This window comes from Pelobates fuscus, chromosome 6 (genome assembly GCF_036172605.1).
Source record: "Pelobates fuscus isolate aPelFus1 chromosome 6, aPelFus1.pri, whole genome shotgun sequence".
Taxonomy (NCBI): Eukaryota; Metazoa; Chordata; class Amphibia; order Anura; family Pelobatidae; genus Pelobates; species Pelobates fuscus.
The window spans coordinates 44,400,079-44,421,185 of record NC_086322.1 but is presented as its reverse complement, the minus strand read 5'-3'; the positions used below and the strand labels follow the sequence as shown (position 1 = coordinate 44,421,185).

Genomic DNA, 21,107 nt, shown 5'->3' with positions numbered 1-21,107 from the left:
ATATACGAAAAGAAAAGATAATGTATGTCTGTCACAAAACACTGTAAAAAAAAAAGTATTAAAATTTAATATTATAACATTACCTGATTTTTCTACAAGTTCCCTGACATCCCTTTTCTCTGGCAGGCCAGCGTACCCAAGGCCACGGCACTCCAAGATGGTCTTTAACTGATGGAAACTCAAAGTCACAGGGTCCACCAGCTGGCTGGCAAATATACCTGTCTCATACCACACTATGGTCTCAAAGAACCTGGCCAGCACAAATACAATGAGGAAATACAGCAAAAGGAAAAACAGCTTCAGCCACATCTTGCCAGTTTCTTAAAAAAGACTTCCAGGTAAGCAGGAGAGGAGTGCAACCTCCAAGGGGGGAGCTCAGCCTGTGCCTGATTCACTCAACTCACCACTTGTCTATGCTGGAGTCACATGCATGCCATGTAACCGATCAAACACCACAATTAACCTATTGATTCACCTGTCATTATCCCAATTAGCTGTTTGGCCTTCCTACAAGAGGGATAATAAGAGACACATGGAATAATATATCTTGGGGACTAGAGGAAGACTGTGGCCCTAATGGCAGTCTCCTGGTGGGCACACTTCTCCTCACTGAGCTAGCCACACATCAGGTTATCCCAGGAGGGATTTATGGCTAATATAAAAGCAATAAGTCCCTATGGTAATACATGCATATAAATCATATAAATGACAATCATGGAGCTATCCCTGCAATGACTGTCAAACCTGGACTGTGCCCACTATCCTGGGGTTTCCTGCAGGTTCCTATAATAACATTATTATTATTATTAATAATAACAATAATAATAATAGTCCCTGAGGCCCAGCTGGGGAGATTTAGTAGCTGCCCCCCTCCCCCTCAATCCTGCCCCAATGTGGGTAAACCAGGCAGGGGAGCTATAAAGGCCTGTGATGTCCAGTGCAGGGGCTCCCTGTCCATGCTGGGGCAGGTAGGTGGGTGGGCTGTAGGTAGGTGGGCTGGCAGGTAAATGTGCTGTATGTAGGTGTGCTGCCAGCTAGGTAGGTGGGTGGGTGTGCTGCCAGTTAGGTGGGCTACCAGCTAGGTAGGTAGGTGGGCTGCCAGGTACGTGGGTGTGCTGCCAGGTAGGTAGGTGGATGTGCTGCCAGGTAGGTGGGCTGTAGGTAGGCAGGTGGGCTGTAGGCAGGTGGGCTGCCAGGTAGGTAGGTGGATGTGCTGCCAGGTAGGTAGGCTGTAGGCAGGTGGGCTGCCAGGTACGTGGGTGTGCTGCCAGGTAGGTAGGTGGGTGGGCTGTAGGCAGGTGGGCTACCAAGTAGGTAGGTGGGTGTGCTGCCAGGTAGGTAGGTGGGTGTGCTGCCAGTTAGGTAGGTAGGTGGGTGTGCTGCCAGGTAGGTGGGTGGGTGGGTGGGCTGGCTGTAGGTAGGTGGGCTGCCAGGTAGGTGTGTCCCAGCTCTGGTTGCTAGAGAGATGCCAGGTAGGTAGCTGGTTGCCCGGTGTTGCCCGGTGTGGCAGGCTGGCAGTCCTGTTGTTGCTAGGGGGAGGAAGCCCGGGGTCAGATCCGGGAGCTGAATACGGGGCTGCGATCAGCTGAGCAGCCAAGACAGCTGTGACGTCACCCTGACTCCGCCCATCCCTGCTGCGTACGTTATGTACGGGAAAGGGGAGAAGAGCATAGAGACGTGGCTAAGCGGATAGACAGTATCCAGCGAAGTGACCACAGAGAGCAGGGGGAGAAAAAGATAGACCGTACCAAAACATTTCACCATAGAGACTGTGCGGAGTGAGACAGAGCGGCCAGTGCACCATCCCACGTGACTAGCAGAGGACCCAGAATGTAATGTATCACATTGCTGGAGCTGGCATTCCACACCTGGTGTGACATGTTATGCCATGCTCCCTGTGCTGGGGGGCAGTGTAGGGGGCTGCCCAGACTTACCTGGATTAATGGCAGCATGGGGTGGTAAAATCAGGGATTAGTGGGAGAGAGGGGGGCTATTCTGTCTGGATGGATATAATCAGAATGTATATAAATCTGTAGCTCTATTATTCTTAGTGGCATATAGATTATCATATTGATCACTGTAACTTGCCCATTTAAAAACAACCTCTAATTGGAAGTAAGCCCCCCCCCCCCCCCCCCCCTTCCTCTCCCAATATAGACCATTAAACCCATTCTAATGGAAAGGTAAGAAAAGATAAACAGAACAAGAAGTTTGATAGGAAATAGAAAGTGAAAAACAATTTTCTTGTTAGATGTCATATTATATGTTACGTTTTATAAACCGGTTATAAAACTGTTTATTCGTGGGTAAGAATTGATCCGTGTTATCTCGTTCTCTTTAAGTGTCAGTGACCCCAGCAGGTAGTATGCAGTGGCACCCTGGAGAATGGAGGAAGATCAAAAACCCACAGCAGGTTAGTTAAGTTTGGCGAACGCAATGTGAGCACTTTTGCTTGTGGTAGAGAGGAAAGGTTGTGCAACATCGGCAAGGAAAGAGCAGGAAAAAAAGGAACAGGGTTTTGAACGTTTTTTTCTTTTTTCTACAAAAATTGCTTTGGTGAAATTGGCTAATCGCTGCCCATAGTCTTAACAATTTTCTGTTCAACGATGCCACGTCAAAAAAAATCATGCATGTTGGAGCAGTCGTCATTTGGGCAAGAAGAACTCTACTATATGGTTGAGTTTCTTACAAAACAAAGATATGACAATCTTCCAACAGGGACACGCTACACTAGCACAATTAAAAGACGTATTATGGTAGCATTGTCTAATAGGTTGGAGCACAAATGCGGAGTTAAGAGGAGCGTCCGTCAACTCCAAAAGCGCTGGTCGGACATGAAGAGAAGGGAAGCTGATTTTTTGCTGCAAGTGCAGATGGACATAAATAGAAGTAAGTATAGCCACTGTGTTTATTTACATCACATGGATTTTTTTAAAACACATACATTTTTATTCAAATGTCTATTTTAACTATATGAACCTGGTGGTGAATATTTCTGTTTATTACTATTACACTGACTATCTCTTTTAAATGATCTTTAGCACCTCTTTCAAACCTATCAGATTCCCATCAGTGAGAGCACGCAAACCATACATACTTAGTTAAATATTCTAATTTAATGTTTTTGTTTACTTTCTCTGATAGTATACAGTTTTTAAAGCTCCTTTCAGATACTTACGTTGTGCTCTCTAGAGATTATACGTCTTGACTACTTTTATTATTTTTTTTGCAAATTCACCAATAGTTTTACATATTGTGATATGGAACAATAAAACATAGTCTTTTAGGGCCAGTGCAAGCAGAGAACAAATTGTTTGGTTTTAAAGTCAGTTTTTAAGAAGCCGTTTCAACAACCGTGAATAATAGTCCATAATAGGGAAATTGATCTCCTTCTGCTGAACATATGGACAGTACCAATTCCACTATGCAGCAAACGTCTCTCATGCCCCCCGAAAAAAATATATATATTTTTAAAGAATTCTGCAGCATAAATCTTATTCCTTCCATTCTGAACAGTGACTAACTTATCAGTGTATGAACAACCTTCAGACCCTGAGAGCACTGGATGAACTCAACTGCTGCCAGCAAAACAGCCAGCATTAGATGAAGACGTTGCTTTGCTTATAGCAGTTTTACAACATCCAGAGCTTTCAGTGGCCTGGCAATATATATCCATCCAGGAGGGCTGCTCTCACCTGAACCAGATTGGGTGCTTCTGGGGCCAAAATATACAGAATCCAGCGCACTCACTTATTCACTAAACAATAATTTCAACTCTTTGAGATTGTAATAGTTTTATTTAAAAACACCTCACCTAGGCAAAAAATAATATGGGGTTTAGTTACATTATATGATCATATATTGCATAAGCCTGCCACACCTACTCTAGCAGCCTAATGCTTGCTCTTATGCGATTAATCCACTTACTTGGGAAATACTTCCTTACTGGGATTCCCCCATTATTGCCTAGGTGAGGTGTTTTAAAATAAAACTATTACAATCTGTAAGAGTTAAAAATCATTGTTTAGTGAATAAGTGAGCGCGCTGGATTGTTTATTTTGTATGTGTGTGTACGACATATGTATTCCTTTTTAGGTGGCTGATAAAGCTGTGGCTTCTCAGTCTTCCTGGCCAAGCTCATCAAGATTGATAAATTCAGCCAATCAAATTCTTCTCCATACGGGAGCATTGGAAGGCTAGTGAGCATGCGCAGTATTTAATTGAGAAACGACTTTGACTAGGTTCTCATGGCGGAAGCGCTTTTTAGTGATAACCACTAGAAGAATATTTGACCATGCAATGGAAGCTTTGCGGTTTCTAGAAAACTTAAATAATTTTTATATTGCAGAATTAACATGACAGGACCACTGCTCCCAGACACTTCATTGGTCCTTTAAACATACATTTACAAGTTCTAAGAGTGCAATGTTACTGATTCATGCTATAAATTGTATATCGCTCACATATATTTACATTTGTAGAGAGAAATCACAAGGACGTAGAAGAATTGGCTACAGTTACAGCTACAGAAGGGAATGTGATAGAAGCAGCAGGAATGACTGATTACACTGATGTGGAAGCTGTAGCCTTTGAACAGCCTGATGTTACGATCACCATAATCCCAAAGGATGAAGAGCCAGATACAGTGGTGCTTGATGACTTTGCTCCTCATGAACACTTGCAGGCAGCATACAAGGTAGATGAACATGTTCAGGAAGAGTATTGTGCTGCAAAAGTTGCCCAAAATGAGGAGGAAGGGACAGCAATTGCAGTACAAGGTCTTGTTGAAGAGTACAAACAAAGTTCCCCCTGTACTTGTGGAACCCTCCAAAAAATTTATAAAGAGTTGGTTCAACAGGGCCAAAGACTCCGGAACCTGGAAGAGAAAGTGAATCTGCTTCTACTTAAGTAATGCCCATTACCATTGACTTTCAGGATTATATACTAAAGTGAAAATTGAAAGGGAATTTTAAATTTAAGGCCAAAGTAGACGAACTGGAAGTATAGTTGATTTTTTTTTTTTTCCGGTTTGGCTGTTTTGACCTTAAATTTGAAGTTCTCTTTGAATTCTCAACATAAACCTTGTTTACATTTTGCTATTGCACATTGCACATTGTCATTGTTCTCACACGGTCACTTGAATTATTTTTTTACCCATAATGTAAATATTTCTTATTTCTTATTATTTATTTATTTTTCTTGCATAAGCGCAGTCCAAAAGCTGCAATGACTCTGATTTGCAGCAGTATCTTTGTTTTTATATATATATCTATCTGTAACAAAAACAAAAAACAAAACAAAAAAAAAAAACTTATCTCTGCTGCACTTTGATGTTCTTAGCGAATATTCCACCCCACGTTGCCTCAAGCATGCTCGGACATCTATGGAGAAATTATTTATGAGAATGAGAACACACACCTAGTGTTTTCTCCAACAGGGATGTGGTAGTGCACGAGCCATCTTAGTTAAAGGGACGATGAAGGCACCATACCTGCTTAATCTCATTGAAGTGGTTATAGTGTTTGGAGTTCTCTGACGTTATCCTACCATTCAGTGTTAAACCGGTTTTAATGCTATATAAGTGTCCTCCTTGGGCTGCTCTGGTTAATGAGGATGGATTTGCCTGAGCATCAGTGATCATCTGTGATTGGCTGAGAGTGTCAGCAGACTGCTTTCAATGTATCACAGTGCCCATTGCTGGTATGAATGGGTATGGTTAGAAGGAAGAGTATAATCACTGCAATAGCTATACCTCCAGTGGGGGTGGGGCTATGGTAAGCCAGGGACCCTTGTTAATTTTTAAAGCTGGTCAAAAATGATTTAGCACTCAATGGAGAGACAGTGCCAGAGGACTCCAGATAATATACCAATTCAATTAGATGAAATGGTGTCCCTTTAATTTGCATGTTTTGCCTGGTCTGCTAGGCAAAGCATATAAATTAAAATCTAGAAAAACAAACAAAAAAAGTTAGCAAAAACTATAGCCAAGTTTTAGTTTTACTTGATTTTGTTGTGCTAAAATCTCAAGTGACAGTTCCTCAAAACTGAGAGGACTAGACCTGTAGCCTTTTCTTGTATAAACACAATAAATTGAGAAAGCAGTATTTCCCTTTAACCCCTTAAGGACCAAACTTCTGGAATAAAAGGGAATCATGACATGTCACAAATGTCATGTGTCCTTAAGGGGTTAAACTAATTTATTTGGAAATTTGAGTAGTTTTTTTTTTTTTTTTTCCCTGTAAGCACTGTCACTCATGGTCACATTTACAGATGATAAATCATATGCTTTTTATGTAAAACACTTAAATTTAGAAATAGTAAACACTATATTAAAAATAGACATTTTTCTATCCCTCCCAAGACGTTAATGCGGCACTGTCGTTCCCCCTTCTCTCTTCCCCCCTCCTCCCCATGCCGTGCAAAATAAGATTTCGTAAATCTAAAACCTTTATGGAATACTCATTCTAACTGTTTTGGAATTTCACTAAAATACCAACCCACTCAAAAGATATGAAACGAGACAAAGTAGGGACTAGTACTTGGTATATTTCCTACGGCTTAGACTTCTTAAAATAGGCGGAGCTACTGCAGTCTAAGTGTGTCAATCTCCCAGCTGTCACCAGTTGTATCTGCTGTATAGATATTGAGCAGCATCTATGGAGGGTCTTGCAGGATCCTCCAGCGACCTCAATGCTGTGATCATGCGCGGAAGCACAGGAGTAAACTCTGCTCCTGGTGAGCAGAAGAGGACTGGCCACAAGAAAATGGCAATGCTTACGAAGGACAGTTTCAAGTAAGTAAATCTCATGTTTCCTTGCCCCCCAGTCTCTGGACCACCAGCAGCCATGTCACCATCGGAAACCTTTGCAAATGATGAAAGGCCCCTAATGGTGACAGTGCCGCCTTAATGTACAATGCAATAAAATGAATAGGAAATATGACAAATTTTGGACCTGGAAGTCAAGCAAGAGCATCTGCGACCAGAATTTCAAGTTTTGATTTAGAAAACATAACTGTTCTTTACAGATATCCCGATTAGAGAATTATTTTAATTCTTTGCATTAAACCACATGTGTACACCTAACAGTCAGTTAAAAGGATCTTTTGTACATCTAATGTTGTACATTATTAAACTTGGATGCACATAATGTGTCATTGTGTAAGTTTCATGAGTTCTGTTAAATCAAGCAAACTAGATGACACTTTCAGTTCCCCTGCTCAGTGGGGTTATAGTCATTTATCATCATTGGTATCAGAAGAAGGTGCAGTCGATGGACCTGGGTGAAAATCTCATTTACTACCAATAAAAAAAAAATTACCTTTTTACATCAATATATATATCATTTTGTACCGTTGCTATATTCAACAGGAAGAAAACATTAGTATCACATTATCATAAGAATTCAGACCTTTCACTTAGGATTTAGTTGAAGCACCTTTGGTAGCAATTACAGCTTCAAGTCTTTTTGCGTATGATCTGACAAGCTTTGGACACATGAATTTGGGTAGTTTCTGCCACTCATCTCTGCAGATCTTTTCGTACTTTGTCAGGTTGAATGGGGACAGCCATTTTCAGATCTTCAAAAGCTGTTCATTTTAGTTCAAGTTCTGCAGTTAATGTTTGCCAGAGAACTAAATGGTCAACAGGATCCTATAGCATTTAGAATTCATGTTTGTATTCCTTATACTATAGTGTTCCTTTAATGGTTATCCTATTTTGCTGTGTTCAGCTCTTCCTAAACCCTGACCAGCCCCCCCCGTGCTTGCCGCTGAAATACACCTCCAACATTCTTCATGATTGTATATGGTATTCTGCAGGGGATGAATGAAGCCTGTGTTCCTCCAGACATGACGCTATGAAGTGCTAAATCTATTAAAGGGATCCTGTGCTGTAAAAATAAAACAAAATCCCTGTTTAGTAGATGTACCCTAAATCAAAACTTTATTTTTTTTTCCATTGGCAGTATAGCTAAAAAACAGCTTCTAACCCTGCCCAGACTTTCTGTTGCTGTCCAATCACAGACTTCCGAATGCATCTCAATAAGATGTCTTTGCAAGTCAGGTGCTCTGAGCATTTGCTGCTTCTTGTGTTTAGCCCCACTGAGCTAACCAAAGCAGGAAGTAACAGGACTGGTTGTCTGATTGACAGCTATGGAGGGTGTAACCAGGTTATTTTATAAAAAGTGCCAATTTCTATTGGAATCTGCACTTCTTGTAAAATGAAAAAAAGAGGACATACTCTTCACCCATAAAGTGTTTCAGCAAGCTAAAGTGCTTCAGGTGTTTGGAGTGTGGAGAACTTAATGAAAATAAAGATTAAGGTGATTTTTATTGTTTGTTTGGTGATGTAATTTCTAGGAAAGTGACAGCCCCTCTTTAACCCCTTAAGGACACATGACATGTCATGATTCCCTTTTATTCCAGAAGTTTGGTCCTTAAGGGGTTAAAGGAACACTCCAAGCACCATATCCACGACAGCAAGATGTAGTATTTAGATTGCCAGGAGTGCACTGGCACCCCTTGTGATGAAATGGTTTCAGAAACGTTGGACTTCTTACCTGTGATTCACTGGGCATCACAACCCACCTCCTCTCTGCAACATGCAGAGCTGGAAGCTCCTGCTTATGAACTCCCATCAGCTATCCTGAGCTAAGCCCTCACATACAGGATGAGCTCATAGGCTGGAAAGCATCAGTCGGGCTTAGTTCTCACTGAGACTGTAGTGGAGGGAGAAGTGCCCAGTGGTCCCCAGGTAAGTAATGCAAAAATATGGAAAGTTAGAATAAGCTTTGGAGTATCCCTTTAAATTAGGACTCTTTTGGGAATTGATTCTGAGTTTATCCCTGAACAACTATGAATGTCCCCATCTCGGAATAGTTAGATCATTACATGGGGTTCCAACATTAGGAAATTATGATTTGGCTCTGCATAACATGAAGGATTGTAAATCTAATGAAATTTAATTTCATTAAAATATTTGCTTTTGAAATACGGAGGATTACCGAAATTTTTTTCTTTGTTGGACTTTCTACAACAAGTAATCTAATCTAGTTTTTTTTTTTTTTTTTTTCTCTCATTATTTTAACCAAAGTTGGCTGTCACGTTATATAAAATCATATGGGGCATTGAACCTTTTCGGGGTCACCTTGCGTTATAAAGGTTTGAAAACATCACTCAATCCAAATGTATTATCTTGCTTTTGATAGTGGTTAATATAACCTGAATATTCTCCTGACTTCATTAGCTGAGATGAGGAATGTTGACGTTTTCTTGATGTTTCTTGTTGAGTAATGGAATTTCTAAGATAATTAATTATCTCCCTGTCTCAGCAATAACAAGAGAGCAACCAATTTGATGTCAAGTCAGCAATCTTGGTATTTGGTTTTTGAAAGCATTTTGATAATTAATTCCGAAGTTTAGCCCCCCAGCAAAAAAGGCTGAGCATAACACACACTTTTATTATGCTGGACACGTCTTAAATATGCATAGTTTTCATTAGACTTGTTCATCTGCGACAAATATATCAGATTCCTGTTAATCTACATGTGAACGAATCGATCTGTCATGTAAATTCTAATGTGTTGATTCGTTCGGGCATAGATTAACAGGAATTGAATTCCTTTGTCGCAGGTGAAAAGGATTTTTTCACAAATCTATTTTCCATTCTAACATAAACAACATGTGCAAGATAGAACTTAGGTGGTTACTCTCTTAGTACCAACAATGTGAATTTATATTTGAAGAAATGGTATGTTATAAGTACATTCCAATTTAAACAAAAACATGATTTTAATCATATCTGCTCCTCCATGTGAGAGACCAGAATGAGAGACCAGCAGATTAATCTAAGGAGGGCAATATGCAGACTGGTTTGGATCTGGAAGCACTGGTGGTGGATGATTTTCTACAGGATTGGTCTGCAGATTAGAACTACGCTTTCTTCGTTTAACAAACGAATCGTTTTTTAAGTCAGGAAGCAGAATGCAACTTTGGTATTGATCACGCTGTTTTAGCATCCATACCTTAACTTCTAGAGATATGGATAGACCTTCCACAGTTGATATAACATTATCCTTGTCTTTTTCTAGACTTCCCATTACCTAGCTTGACAGACTTTGTTGTGGACACAACTTAAGTTCTTCTTCAGCAGTCATGGGCACCAGGAACTAGATCTAGGCTAATGGGTGCATGGAAAGGTCAATGGATCCAATATCAACTTGTTTGATCCGCACTGGTCAATGGATCCAAAATTAACCTGCTTGACCTGCACTAGTCAATGGATCTAAGCTCAACTTGTTTGACCTGCAATGGTTTATGCATCCAAGATTAACTTGTTTCCTCTAACAGGGGAAAGCGTATAGGACAATAAAACTTTTATGTCTTCTATTTTGGGTTGCAACAATGGTGTGGTACGAACTTTGGTTGATAAATACCCATCTGTTTGTTGACTATTAAATGGAGCTACACTTTCTAGACATCCTAAACCCAAATATAATTTTTCCTGGTATGTGAATGTACTCCTTTATTTCTTGACTCAGTGACGAAAAAATTCAGACCATTTTCCTACTCCACTTTCGGCTTGTCTAATTTCCAACTTCAATCTCTTGATGTCAGAGTTCAGCCCTTCACTCCTCATGGAATTACGTTTAATAGAGAACAAAAACATCTATTAGTTTTTTTTTTTATTCGGCCAAAGTTTGTCTCCCTAACATGGGTGAACTTTTATTAATTTAGTCCCATGATCCTCATATTCTGGTGCCTTCAACTACCCTAGCTTGATCCGTAAAGCAGGTATTGACATTTGAAAGTATGGAGATCGTTCTTTTCATAGTGTAATGAAATCGAATGGTTTTATATGTGGATGGCTTTCGGAAGACATGTCGAAATGAATCACCCTTCAGGGATTTTTTGTTTCAAGCTGATTAAACTTGTATCACTTTTTGTTATGATAAACTTCAAATGTGCATAAGGTGACCCTCTATGACTTGTAATAAAATTCCAAGAATTTATTTACCTTTGTCATCTGCTTTCATCAAGTTTTGAAAGAATATATATATTCTCTCTCTCTCTCTCTCTATATATATATATGTATTGTTAATGAAGTATAGGTAGAAAATGAGAAACACTTGTCCCATCCTTTACTATACGCACACTGAGTCTTCCCTTCTTCTGTGCAGGAAGTGAAGCAGGGAAAGACATGGAGACTAGCTTTTGGTTCTTCAAGATTCTCTCCAACCAGAGGTCCATGTGTAGTATTTACAAAGGAAAGACGGCAGGGACGGTCTCTTTGCATCAAAGGTGTCCTGTCACTTCAGGGCGTCTGCATATTTTACAAAGACCCCAGAAAGGTGACAACCCCTGATGGGTTCTATGGAAGGGAGGTTTTACTTACCTGAAGCTGTCCCTTGTGGTTGTCGTCATCGTTTTCCAAAAATAATTTTTAAACAAAAAAAGTGTTATCGTAATATAATGGTTTTGGTTAAAGTAACCCTTACTGAGGTGTGCTCTGCCTTCCTCAAAACACATATCTGTCCAAGTTCTCCCTGTGGCCCGATCCTCCTTGCCGGACTTCGCTCACCCTTGTTGGCGGCACAGAGGGGTAGGGGAACAATGCCGCCACTAGCTCTCTGACTCCATTATTATTATTATTATCGCCAACATATTCCGTAGCGCTTTACAATACTATGAGGGAGGGAATTTAGCTATAAATAGGACAATTACAAGAAAACGTACAGGTTTGTGCCAGTGTCAGACGCCCGTTTTGTACAGAATTGTGTTACAACATTGGTAGCTAAGGGGTTAATCTCTGTATGTGCGGCGTTTCAAAGCAATGAAGTGGTCATGGTGCTTGGCGTAACCCTTTAATGTGTAGTGGTTGTGGTGCTTAGTGTCCGTTTAAACGCGCAGCCCCCAGTTATTTGGAGAATAATCCCCCAGTCAGTGTTACTGCAGACAGGGAGGGACACAGGACTCAATGGGCTCCAGAACAATCAAAGCTCTTGGCAAGAAGCAGCTCGAAGCCACGCCCACGATGACGTGGCAAGGGCAGCTTGTGAAGCCACGCCCAGCAACAACACTACCGAGGACCCGGATGTTAAATAGAAAAAAAAACAAACGACGCAACGATCGCTGTGAGCGAGAAGGAAGCGCTCGAGACGCTGTGATGTCAGCAGTTGGGACAAACCACTGAGCGTCTGACAGGCAGGGGGAGCTCCATGTCTGAGGTGTTGGGTTGAGCGGGGCAGTGGAGGCTGAGCGGGGCCAGCGGTAATCCGTGACGGGCTGACAGGAAGACCCGCACTGGAGGCGGCGAAGATGGCGTCCTCTATCCGCAGTTTGGGAGGGCAGGGCGGCCTCAGAAGTCACGGTGTCCCCCCCCCGGCTCGCAGTGGTACAGTCCGGGGAAAACAGGTCAACGTTGAGCTCCGCTAAAAACAATAACAAGCGGCTCGCGCGACCTCACACACCGGATATACCGGACACACACCGGGCGGACTGTGACTGACACCGCGGGGGCCGGGCTCTCACACCGGGACACAGAGCGCCCACCGAGGCTCACATCGGGCCCCACTCTCCGGCTGGCTGTGGCGGGGGCCGGTCCGGCCCGAGCCGAGGAGCTGTTACTGCTGCTGTCCGAGGAAGAGGAGGCTGCTGTCCCGGGGCCCCCCCGCCCGGCCACCCCGGGCCCCGCTCCAGCCTCCTGCCTCGGGGACATGGATCAGTGCGTGACGGTGGAGAGGGAGCTGGACAAGGTGCTCCAGAAATTCGGGGGGTATGGACAGCACTGCGAGAGGAGCCTGGAGGAACTGATCGAGTATGCGGGGGGACTGAGGAGAGAGATCCTGCAGGCATCAGGTAACCAGGGGGGGACAGACACTATAGGCGTCAGGTAACCAGGGGGGGACAGACACTATAGGCGTCAGGTAACCAGGGGGGGACAGACACTATAGGCGTCAGGTAACCAGGGGGAGACACTATAGGCATCAGGTAACCAGGGGGGGGGGCGACACTATAGGAGTCAAGTAACCAGGGGGGGACAGACACTAGGCATCAGGTAACCAGGGGGCACAGACACTATAGGCATCAGGTAACCGGGGGGGGGGGGGGACAGACACTATAGGAGTCAGGTAACCAGGGTGGGGGCAGACACTATAGGCATCAGGTAACGGGGGGGGCAGACACTATAGGCATCAGGTAACGGGGGGGGGGGGCAGACACTATATGCATCAGGTAACGGGGGGCAGACACTATAGGCGTCAGGTAACCAGGGGGGGACAGACACTATAGGCGTCAGGTAACCAGGGGGGGACAGACACTATAGGCGTCAGGTAACCAGGGGGGACAGACACTATAGGCGTCAGGTAACCGGGGGGGCAGACACTATAGGCGTCAGGTAACCAGGGGGGGGGCAGACACTATAGGCGTCAGGTAACCAGGGGGGACAGACACTATAGGCGTCAGGTAACCAGGGGGGACAGACACTATAGGCGTCAGGTAACCAGGGGGGACAGACACTATAGGCGTCAGGTAACCAGGGGGGACAGACACTATAGGCGTCAGGTAACCAGGGGGGACAGACACTATAGGCGTCAGGTAACCAGGGGGGACAGACACTATAGGCGTCAGGTAACCAGGGGGGACAGACACTATAGGCGTCAGGTAACCAGGGGGGACATACACTATAGGCGTCAGGTAACCAGGGGGGGACAGACACTATAGGCGTCAGGTAACCAGGGGGGGGCAGACACTATAGGCGTCAGGTAACCAGGGGGGGCAGACACTATAGGCGTCAGGTAACCAGGGGGGGGCAGACACTATAGGCGTCAGGTAACCAGGGGGGGACAGACACTATAGGCGTCAGGTAACAGGGGGGGCAGACACTATAGGCGTCAGGTTACCAGGGGGGACAGACACTATAGGCGTCAGGTAACCAGGGGGGGCAGACACTATAGGCGTCAGGTAACCAGAGGGGACAGACACTATAGGTGTCAGGTAACCAGAGGGGACAGACACTATAGGTGTCAGGTAACCAGGGGGGGACAGACACTATAGGCGTCAGGTAACCAGGGGGGCAGACACTATAGGCGTCAGGTAACCAGGGGGGACAGACACTATAGGCGTCAGGTAACCAGGGGGGACAGACACTATAGGCGTCAGGTAACCAGGGGGGGGGACAGACACTATAGGCGTCAGGTAACCGGGGGGGACAGACCCTACAGGCGTCAGGTAACCGGGGGGGACACAGACCCTACAGGCGTCAGGTAACCGGGGGGGGACAGACCCTACAGGCGTCAGGTAACCAGGGGGGGACAGACACTATAGGCGTCAGGTAACCAGGGGGGACAGACACTATAGGCGTCAGGTAACCAGGGGGGACAGACACTATAGGCGTCAGGTAACCAGGGGGGACAGACACTATAGGCGTCAGGTAACCAGGGGGGACATACACTATAGGCGTCAGGTAACCAGGGGGGGACAGACACTATAGGCGTCAGGTAACCAGGGGGGGGCAGACACTATAGGCGTCAGGTAACCAGGGGGGGCAGACACTATAGGCGTCAGGTAACCAGGGGGGGGCAGACACTATAGGCGTCAGGTAACCAGGGGGGGACAGACACTATAGGCGTCAGGTAACAGGGGGGGCAGACACTATAGGCGTCAGGTTACCAGGGGGGACAGACACTATAGGCGTCAGGTAACCAGGGGGGGCAGACACTATAGGCGTCAGGTAACCAGAGGGGACAGACACTATAGGTGTCAGGTAACCAGAGGGGACAGACACTATAGGTGTCAGGTAACCAGGGGGGGACAGACACTATAGGCGTCAGGTAACCAGGGGGGCAGACACTATAGGCGTCAGGTAACCAGGGGGGACAGACACTATAGGCGTCAGGTAACCAGGGGGGACAGACACTATAGGCGTCAGGTAACCAGGGGGGGGGACAGACACTATAGGCGTCAGGTAACCGGGGGGGACAGACCCTACAGGCGTCAGGTAACCGGGGGGGACACAGACCCTACAGGCGTCAGGTAACCGGGGGGGGACAGACCCTACAGGCGTCAGGTAACCGGGGGGGGACAGACGCTACAGGCGTCAGGTAACCGGGGGGGGACAGACGCTACAGGCGTCAGGTAACCGGGGGGGGACAGACGCTACAGGCGTCAGGTAACCGGGGGGGGACAGACGCTACAGGCGTCAGGTAACCGGGGGGGGGGGGTCAGACGCTACAGGCGTCAGGTAACCGGGGGGGGACAGACGCTACAGGCGTCAGGTAACCGGGGGGGGGACAGACGCTACAGGCGTCAGGTAACCGGGGGGGGGACAGACGCTACAGGCGTCAGGTAACCGGGGGGGGGACAGACGCTACAGGCGTCAGGTAACCGGGGGGGGGGACAGACGCTACAGGCGTCAGGTAACCGGGGGGGGGGACAGACGCTACAGGCGTCAGGTAACCGGGGGGGGGACAGACGCTACAGGCGTCAGGTAACCGGGGGGGGGGGACAGACGCTACAGGCGTCAGGTAACCGGGGGGGGGGGACAGACGCTACAGGCGTCAGGTAACCGGGGGGGGGGGGACAGACGCTACAGGCGTCAGGTAACCGGGGGGGGGGACAGACGCTACAGGCGTCAGGTAACCGGGGGGGGGGGACAGACGCTACAGGCGTCAGGTAACCGGGGGGGGGACAGACGCTACAGGCGTCAGGTAACCGGGGGGGGGACAGACGCTACAGGCGTCAGGTAACCGGGGGGGGGGACAGACGCTACAGGCGTCAGGTAACCGGGGGGGGACAGACGCTACAGGCGTCAGGTAACCGGGGGGGGGACAGACGCTACAGGCGTCAGGTAACCGGGGGGGGGACAGACCCTACAGGCGTCAGGTAACCGGGAGGGGGGGGTGTGACAGATCCTATAGGTGCCAGATAACAAGGAGGGGACGGGGGCAGATCCTATAGGGGACAGGTAACCGAGGGGGGGACAGATTCTGTAGGGGACAGGTAACCGAGGGGGGGACAGATTCTGTAGGGGACAGGTAACCGAGGGGGGGACAGATTCTGTAGGGGACAGGTAACCGAGGGGGGGACAGATTCTGTAGGGGACAGGTAACCGAGGGGGGGACAGATTCTGTAGGGGACAGGTAACCGAGGGGGGGACAGATTCTGTAGGGGACAGGTAACCGAGGGGGGGACAGATTCTGTAGGGGACAGGTAACCGAGGGGGGGACAGATTCTGTAGGGGACAGGTAACCGAGGGGGGGACAGATTCTGTAGGGGACAGGTAACCGAGGGGGGGACAGATTCTGTAGGGGACAGGTAACCGAGGGGGGGACAGATTCTGTAGGGGACAGGTAACCGAGGGGGGGACAGATTCTGTAGGGGACAGGTAACCGAGGGGGGGACAGATTCTGTAGGGGACAGGTAACCGAGGGGGGGACAGATTCTGTAGGGGACAGGTAACCGAGGGGGGGACAGATTCTGTAGGGGACAGGTAACCGAGGGGGGGACAGATTCTGTAGGGGACAGGTAACCAGGGGGGCAGATTCTGTAGGGGACAGGTAACCGAGGGGGGGACAGATTCTGTAGGGGACAGGTAACCAGGGGGGCAGATTCTGTAGGGGACAAGTAACCAAGGGGGGGACAGATTCTGTAGGCGTCAGGTAACCGGGTGAGGCAGATCCTATAGGTGTCAGGTAACCAGGGGGCGACAAATCCTATAGGGGACGGGTATGGACAGTGCCAAGAAAGTAACATAACTACTACGCTGACCTGTAGTGTGTCCCATTTAACTGTAAATGCCTGAACTCCCTGTGCCGTAGTGCGCTCCTTAATCTAGTACTATGTCAGAGTAACCCTAACTTACCTTGCAGGACCCCACGAGCAGCTCTCTGTACATGGAGTAACTTAGCTTTACAGGTCAGCCTCCTATGCACAGCAGTTAGTGTGTGTGAGAGAAGACAAAGTGAGTACAGGGAGAGCTAGGATATCTTCCTGTCAATCTATACCAGAGGCAATAACTGAAGCTGTAGTTCTTAACAGCTGGAATGCTGAAGATTGGGAGTTGCATATTTAGACTATGTGACCATCTGATATGCTGAATGCTCATCCATTATACAACAAGTCTGCAATTCTGATATTATAGGTTTTTGTGACTGAATTAACGTCTTTAGCGTAAGGGGACTTGGCCAAAGGTGATACATAGGATGGAGAACCATTGATTTCAGAAGGATGTGGTCAGATAAAATGCTTAGTGTCAAGATCATGTAGTACATGGTTTACACAGAGTAAGCTCGGTGAGAGATCTGAGAGACTGGAAAACTAACATGACTATTTAGTAAAGTGAGAATTCAAATTAAAGGAACACTGTAGGCACCTAGACCACTTCAGCTCATTGAAGTGGTCTGGGTGCAGTGTCCCAGGTTCCTTAACCCTTCAGTGGTAATTTTTGAAGTTTTTAATAAACTGCAATATTTACTTTTGAGGTTTACCTCCACATCTAGTGTCTGAGGGACATCGGCACTGTAATAAGGGTAAGGTAAGTGACAGAAGGATTTTTTTTCAAGGCTGGAAAATACAAAATTAGACAAATTGTCTAAGTCGCCTATACGTCATGTTCAGCTAATTTGGCATAACATTTGAATTCTCACTTTGGTGAATAACTTTGTTTTATACTTCCAGTGGTGTATGGGTTTTTATTATTGGTAGAATGAGTTACTTAGGCCATGAAACGTTTGAGTCCAAAAGAGTGAGCATATGTGAATTTGAATCTTAATATTTTTTTTTTTTTTTTTTTTTTTTAATTTCCAGGAATTAGCTAAAATTACAAGTGGTTCCTGTTAGAAAATATTTTGGCAGAATGATTGGCAGTTGTGAAAGTTGTTTTTTAGTACTGATCGCTCTATATGTGGTAGCAAAGACCATTGTTGGTCATATCTGTGCTAAATATGATAATGCTGAGCCTTTTTATATGTTGTTTCATTTTAAAGGAGACTGCCGTTATCTATGCTACTTTCAAACCATCTGGCATACACACTCGCATACATGGCTCATACAAGGTAACTTTAGCTCTGTGAACTTTTGAGGAATACTTCAAGCACCATAACCATTACAACTTTCTGCCCTGGTTATGGTGCAAGGAGGCTTAGCGTCCCCAGTTTGAATACTTACCAGGGTCTGTTGGACGTCATACACCACCTTTTACTACAGTGAGCTAAAAGAGCCGTAGGAGCTTCTGTTGGCTCTCCTGATCTGCTAGCTCATTCGCTGAGGGTGTCAGCTGATCTCTCTGTCAATGAACTAATCCACACATTGCTTGGAACTAAGAGAGGTTTGTGTTTAGGAGTTTCCAGCACTTCGATGCTCATAGTAGATCTGGCGAACACTCCTGGAACCATAGTGCCTCTACCAAACTGAATGTTTTCTATTCAGATAATCCTGACATGCCATTATTTGTGCAGTAAAGACAATTGAAGAAATTATGTGTTTCAGATTTGTTTCTCTCTTTGCATATATGGCTTAAAAACAATGGCTTATGTGCTATGGGGAGTGGTGCTCATAATCTTTCAAGATAAATAAGTATTGGTGAAGGCTTTAACCCATTATGCATATCTTAATGTGCAGGCCCTATGAATGTAACATGCTGTAAACCAGCACATTAGTTTGGTAGAGGGTGAAAAAAGTATTTGGATTCCCATTTATTTGAATTGAAGCATTGCGAATGTGGTGCACTCAGTGTCAGATGTATTAAGCAATCTTTTCCCTTTTGAAAGCCTTGCAGCCCTGACAGTGCTGATCTTTTATATTGACTCCCCCAAAATCTAAATTTGTGTCCCCCCCCCCCTAATTCATGTCAAGGCCATTTTTTTGACTGACATACATGCCCTCATTGATACATGCACTGATATACACTCACTGACAGATGCACAGTCATTGGCACACAGTTTAACCAACACACACTTTCACTGAGAGACACACACCCACTCACTGACAGGGGCACACTCTCAGATAAACATAAAATGACAGACACACACTCACAGGCACACCAATTCTCTTTCGCACACTGACGGCTACACTCACGCACAGTAAAGTGGACTTCCCCAGAACATGAGGCAAACAAGGCATTTGTCTGGAAGCTTGGGGTGGCATTTTTTGGCACCCCCCTGAAAGTGCCGCCCTAGGCAAATGCCTTGTTTGCCTTGTGGTAAATACATCCCTGGGTACACGTTAGAAGCATTATATACACACTATGCATTATATACACAGACACTGCATTCATACAAACACACACTCTGCATTATATAAACAGACACTGCATTCACACAAACACACACTATGCATTATATACACAGACACTGCATTCACACAAACACACACTATGCATTATATACACAGACACTGCATTCACACAAACACACTCTGCATTATATACACAGACACTGCATTCATACAAACACACACTCTGCATTATATACACAGACACTGCATTCATACAAACACACTCTGCATTATATACACAGACACTGCATTCACACAAACACACTCTATGCATTATATACACAGACACTGCATTCATACAAACACACTCTGCATTATATACACAGACACTGCATTCATACAAACACACACTCTGCATTATATACAGACACTGCATTCATACAAACACACTCTGCATTATATACACAGACACTGCATTCATACAAACACACTCTGCATTATATACACAGACACTGCATTCACACAAACACACTCTGCATTATATACACAGACACTGCATTCATTAGATACACACACACATTCTGCATTCATTAGATACACACACACATTCTGCATTCATTAGATACACACACACACACACACACACACACACACACACACACACACACACACACACACACATTCTGCATTCATTAGACACACACACACACACATTCTGCATTCATTAGACACACACACACACACATTCTGCATTCATTAGACACACACACACACACACACACACACATTCTGCATTCATTAGACACACACACACACACATTCTGCATTCATTAGACACACACACACACACACACATTCTGCATTCATTAGACACACACACACACACACACATTCTGCATTCATTAGACACACACACACACACATTCTGCATTCATTAGACACACACACACACACATTCTGCATTCATTAGACACACACACACATTCTGCATTCATTAGACACACACACACATTCTGCATTCATTAGACACACACACACATTCTGCATTCATTAGACACACACACACATTCTGCATTCATTAGACACACACACACATTCTGCATTCATTAGATACACACACACACACACACACACACACATTCTGCATTCATTAGATACACACACACACACACACACACACACACATTCTGCATTCATTAGATACACACACACACACACACACACATTCTGCATTCATTAGATACACACACACACACACATTCTGCATTCATTAGATACACACACACACACACACACACACACACACACACACATTCTGCATTCATTAGATACACACACACACACACACACACACACACACATTCTGCATTCATTAGATACACACACACACACACACACACATTCTGCATTCATTAGATACACACATACACACACACACACACATTCTGCATTCGTTGGATATACACATACACACACACACACACACACACACATTCTGCATTCGTTGGATATACACACACACACACACACATTCTGCATTCGTTGGATATACACACACACACACACACACACATTCTGCATTCGTTGGATATACACACACACACACACACACACATTCTGCATTCGTTGGATATACACACACACACACACACACACATTCTGCATTCGTTGGATATACACACACACACACACACATTCTGCATTCGTTGGATATACACACACACACACACACACATTCTGCATTCGTTGGATATACACACACACACACACACATTCTGCATTCGTTGGATATACACACACACACACACACATTCTGCATTCGTTGGATATACACACACACACACACACATTCTGCATTCGTTGGATATACACACACACACACACACACATTCTGCATT

General features: G+C 45.2%; 3 protein-coding genes across 9 annotated transcripts in view; 2 read left to right on the top strand and 1 right to left on the bottom strand.

Annotated features, from left to right (window-relative positions):
* Nucleotides 1–1,128, bottom strand: part of LOC134614159 (charged multivesicular body protein 3) — a 56,366-nt gene extending 55,238 nt beyond the window's left edge. For both annotated transcript variants that reach the window (XM_063457630.1, XM_063457628.1), the window contains exon 1: nt 84–1,128. In XM_063457630.1, coding sequence (XP_063313700.1) covers nt 84–309 — 226 coding nt within the window. In that variant the 5' untranslated portion in view covers nt 310–1,128. The remainder of the gene's footprint in view (nt 1–83) is intronic.
* Nucleotides 1,129–1,773: 645 nt separating this feature from the next.
* LOC134615327 (uncharacterized) lies at nt 1,774–5,181 on the top strand. Of its 5 annotated transcripts, none has more exons than XM_063459831.1 (3): nt 1,774–1,832; nt 2,343–2,413; nt 4,482–5,181. In XM_063459831.1, the coding sequence occupies exons 2-3, from the start codon at nt 2,386–2,388 to the stop codon at nt 4,910–4,912; spliced, it is 459 nt and encodes a 152-aa protein (XP_063315901.1). In that variant the 5' UTR covers nt 1,774–1,832; nt 2,343–2,385; the 3' UTR covers nt 4,913–5,181. The 5 variants fall into 5 exon arrangements, with proteins under 5 accessions (XP_063315901.1, XP_063315897.1, XP_063315900.1 ...); XM_063459827.1 differs by having other exon boundaries at nt 2,343–2,889; XM_063459830.1 differs by lacking the exon at nt 1,774–1,832 and adding an exon at nt 2,774–2,889 and having other exon boundaries at nt 2,136–2,413.
* Nucleotides 5,182–12,469: 7,288 nt separating this feature from the next.
* The window catches only part of RMND5A (required for meiotic nuclear division 5 homolog A), a 33,991-nt gene continuing 25,353 nt past the window's right edge, over nt 12,470–21,107 (top strand). The window contains exon 1 of one of the 2 annotated variants that reach the window (XM_063459826.1): nt 12,470–12,855. In XM_063459826.1, coding sequence (XP_063315896.1) covers nt 12,714–12,855 — 142 coding nt within the window. In that variant the 5' untranslated portion in view covers nt 12,470–12,713. The remainder of the gene's footprint in view (nt 12,856–21,107) is intronic. The other variant, XM_063459825.1, reaches the window with a different exon arrangement.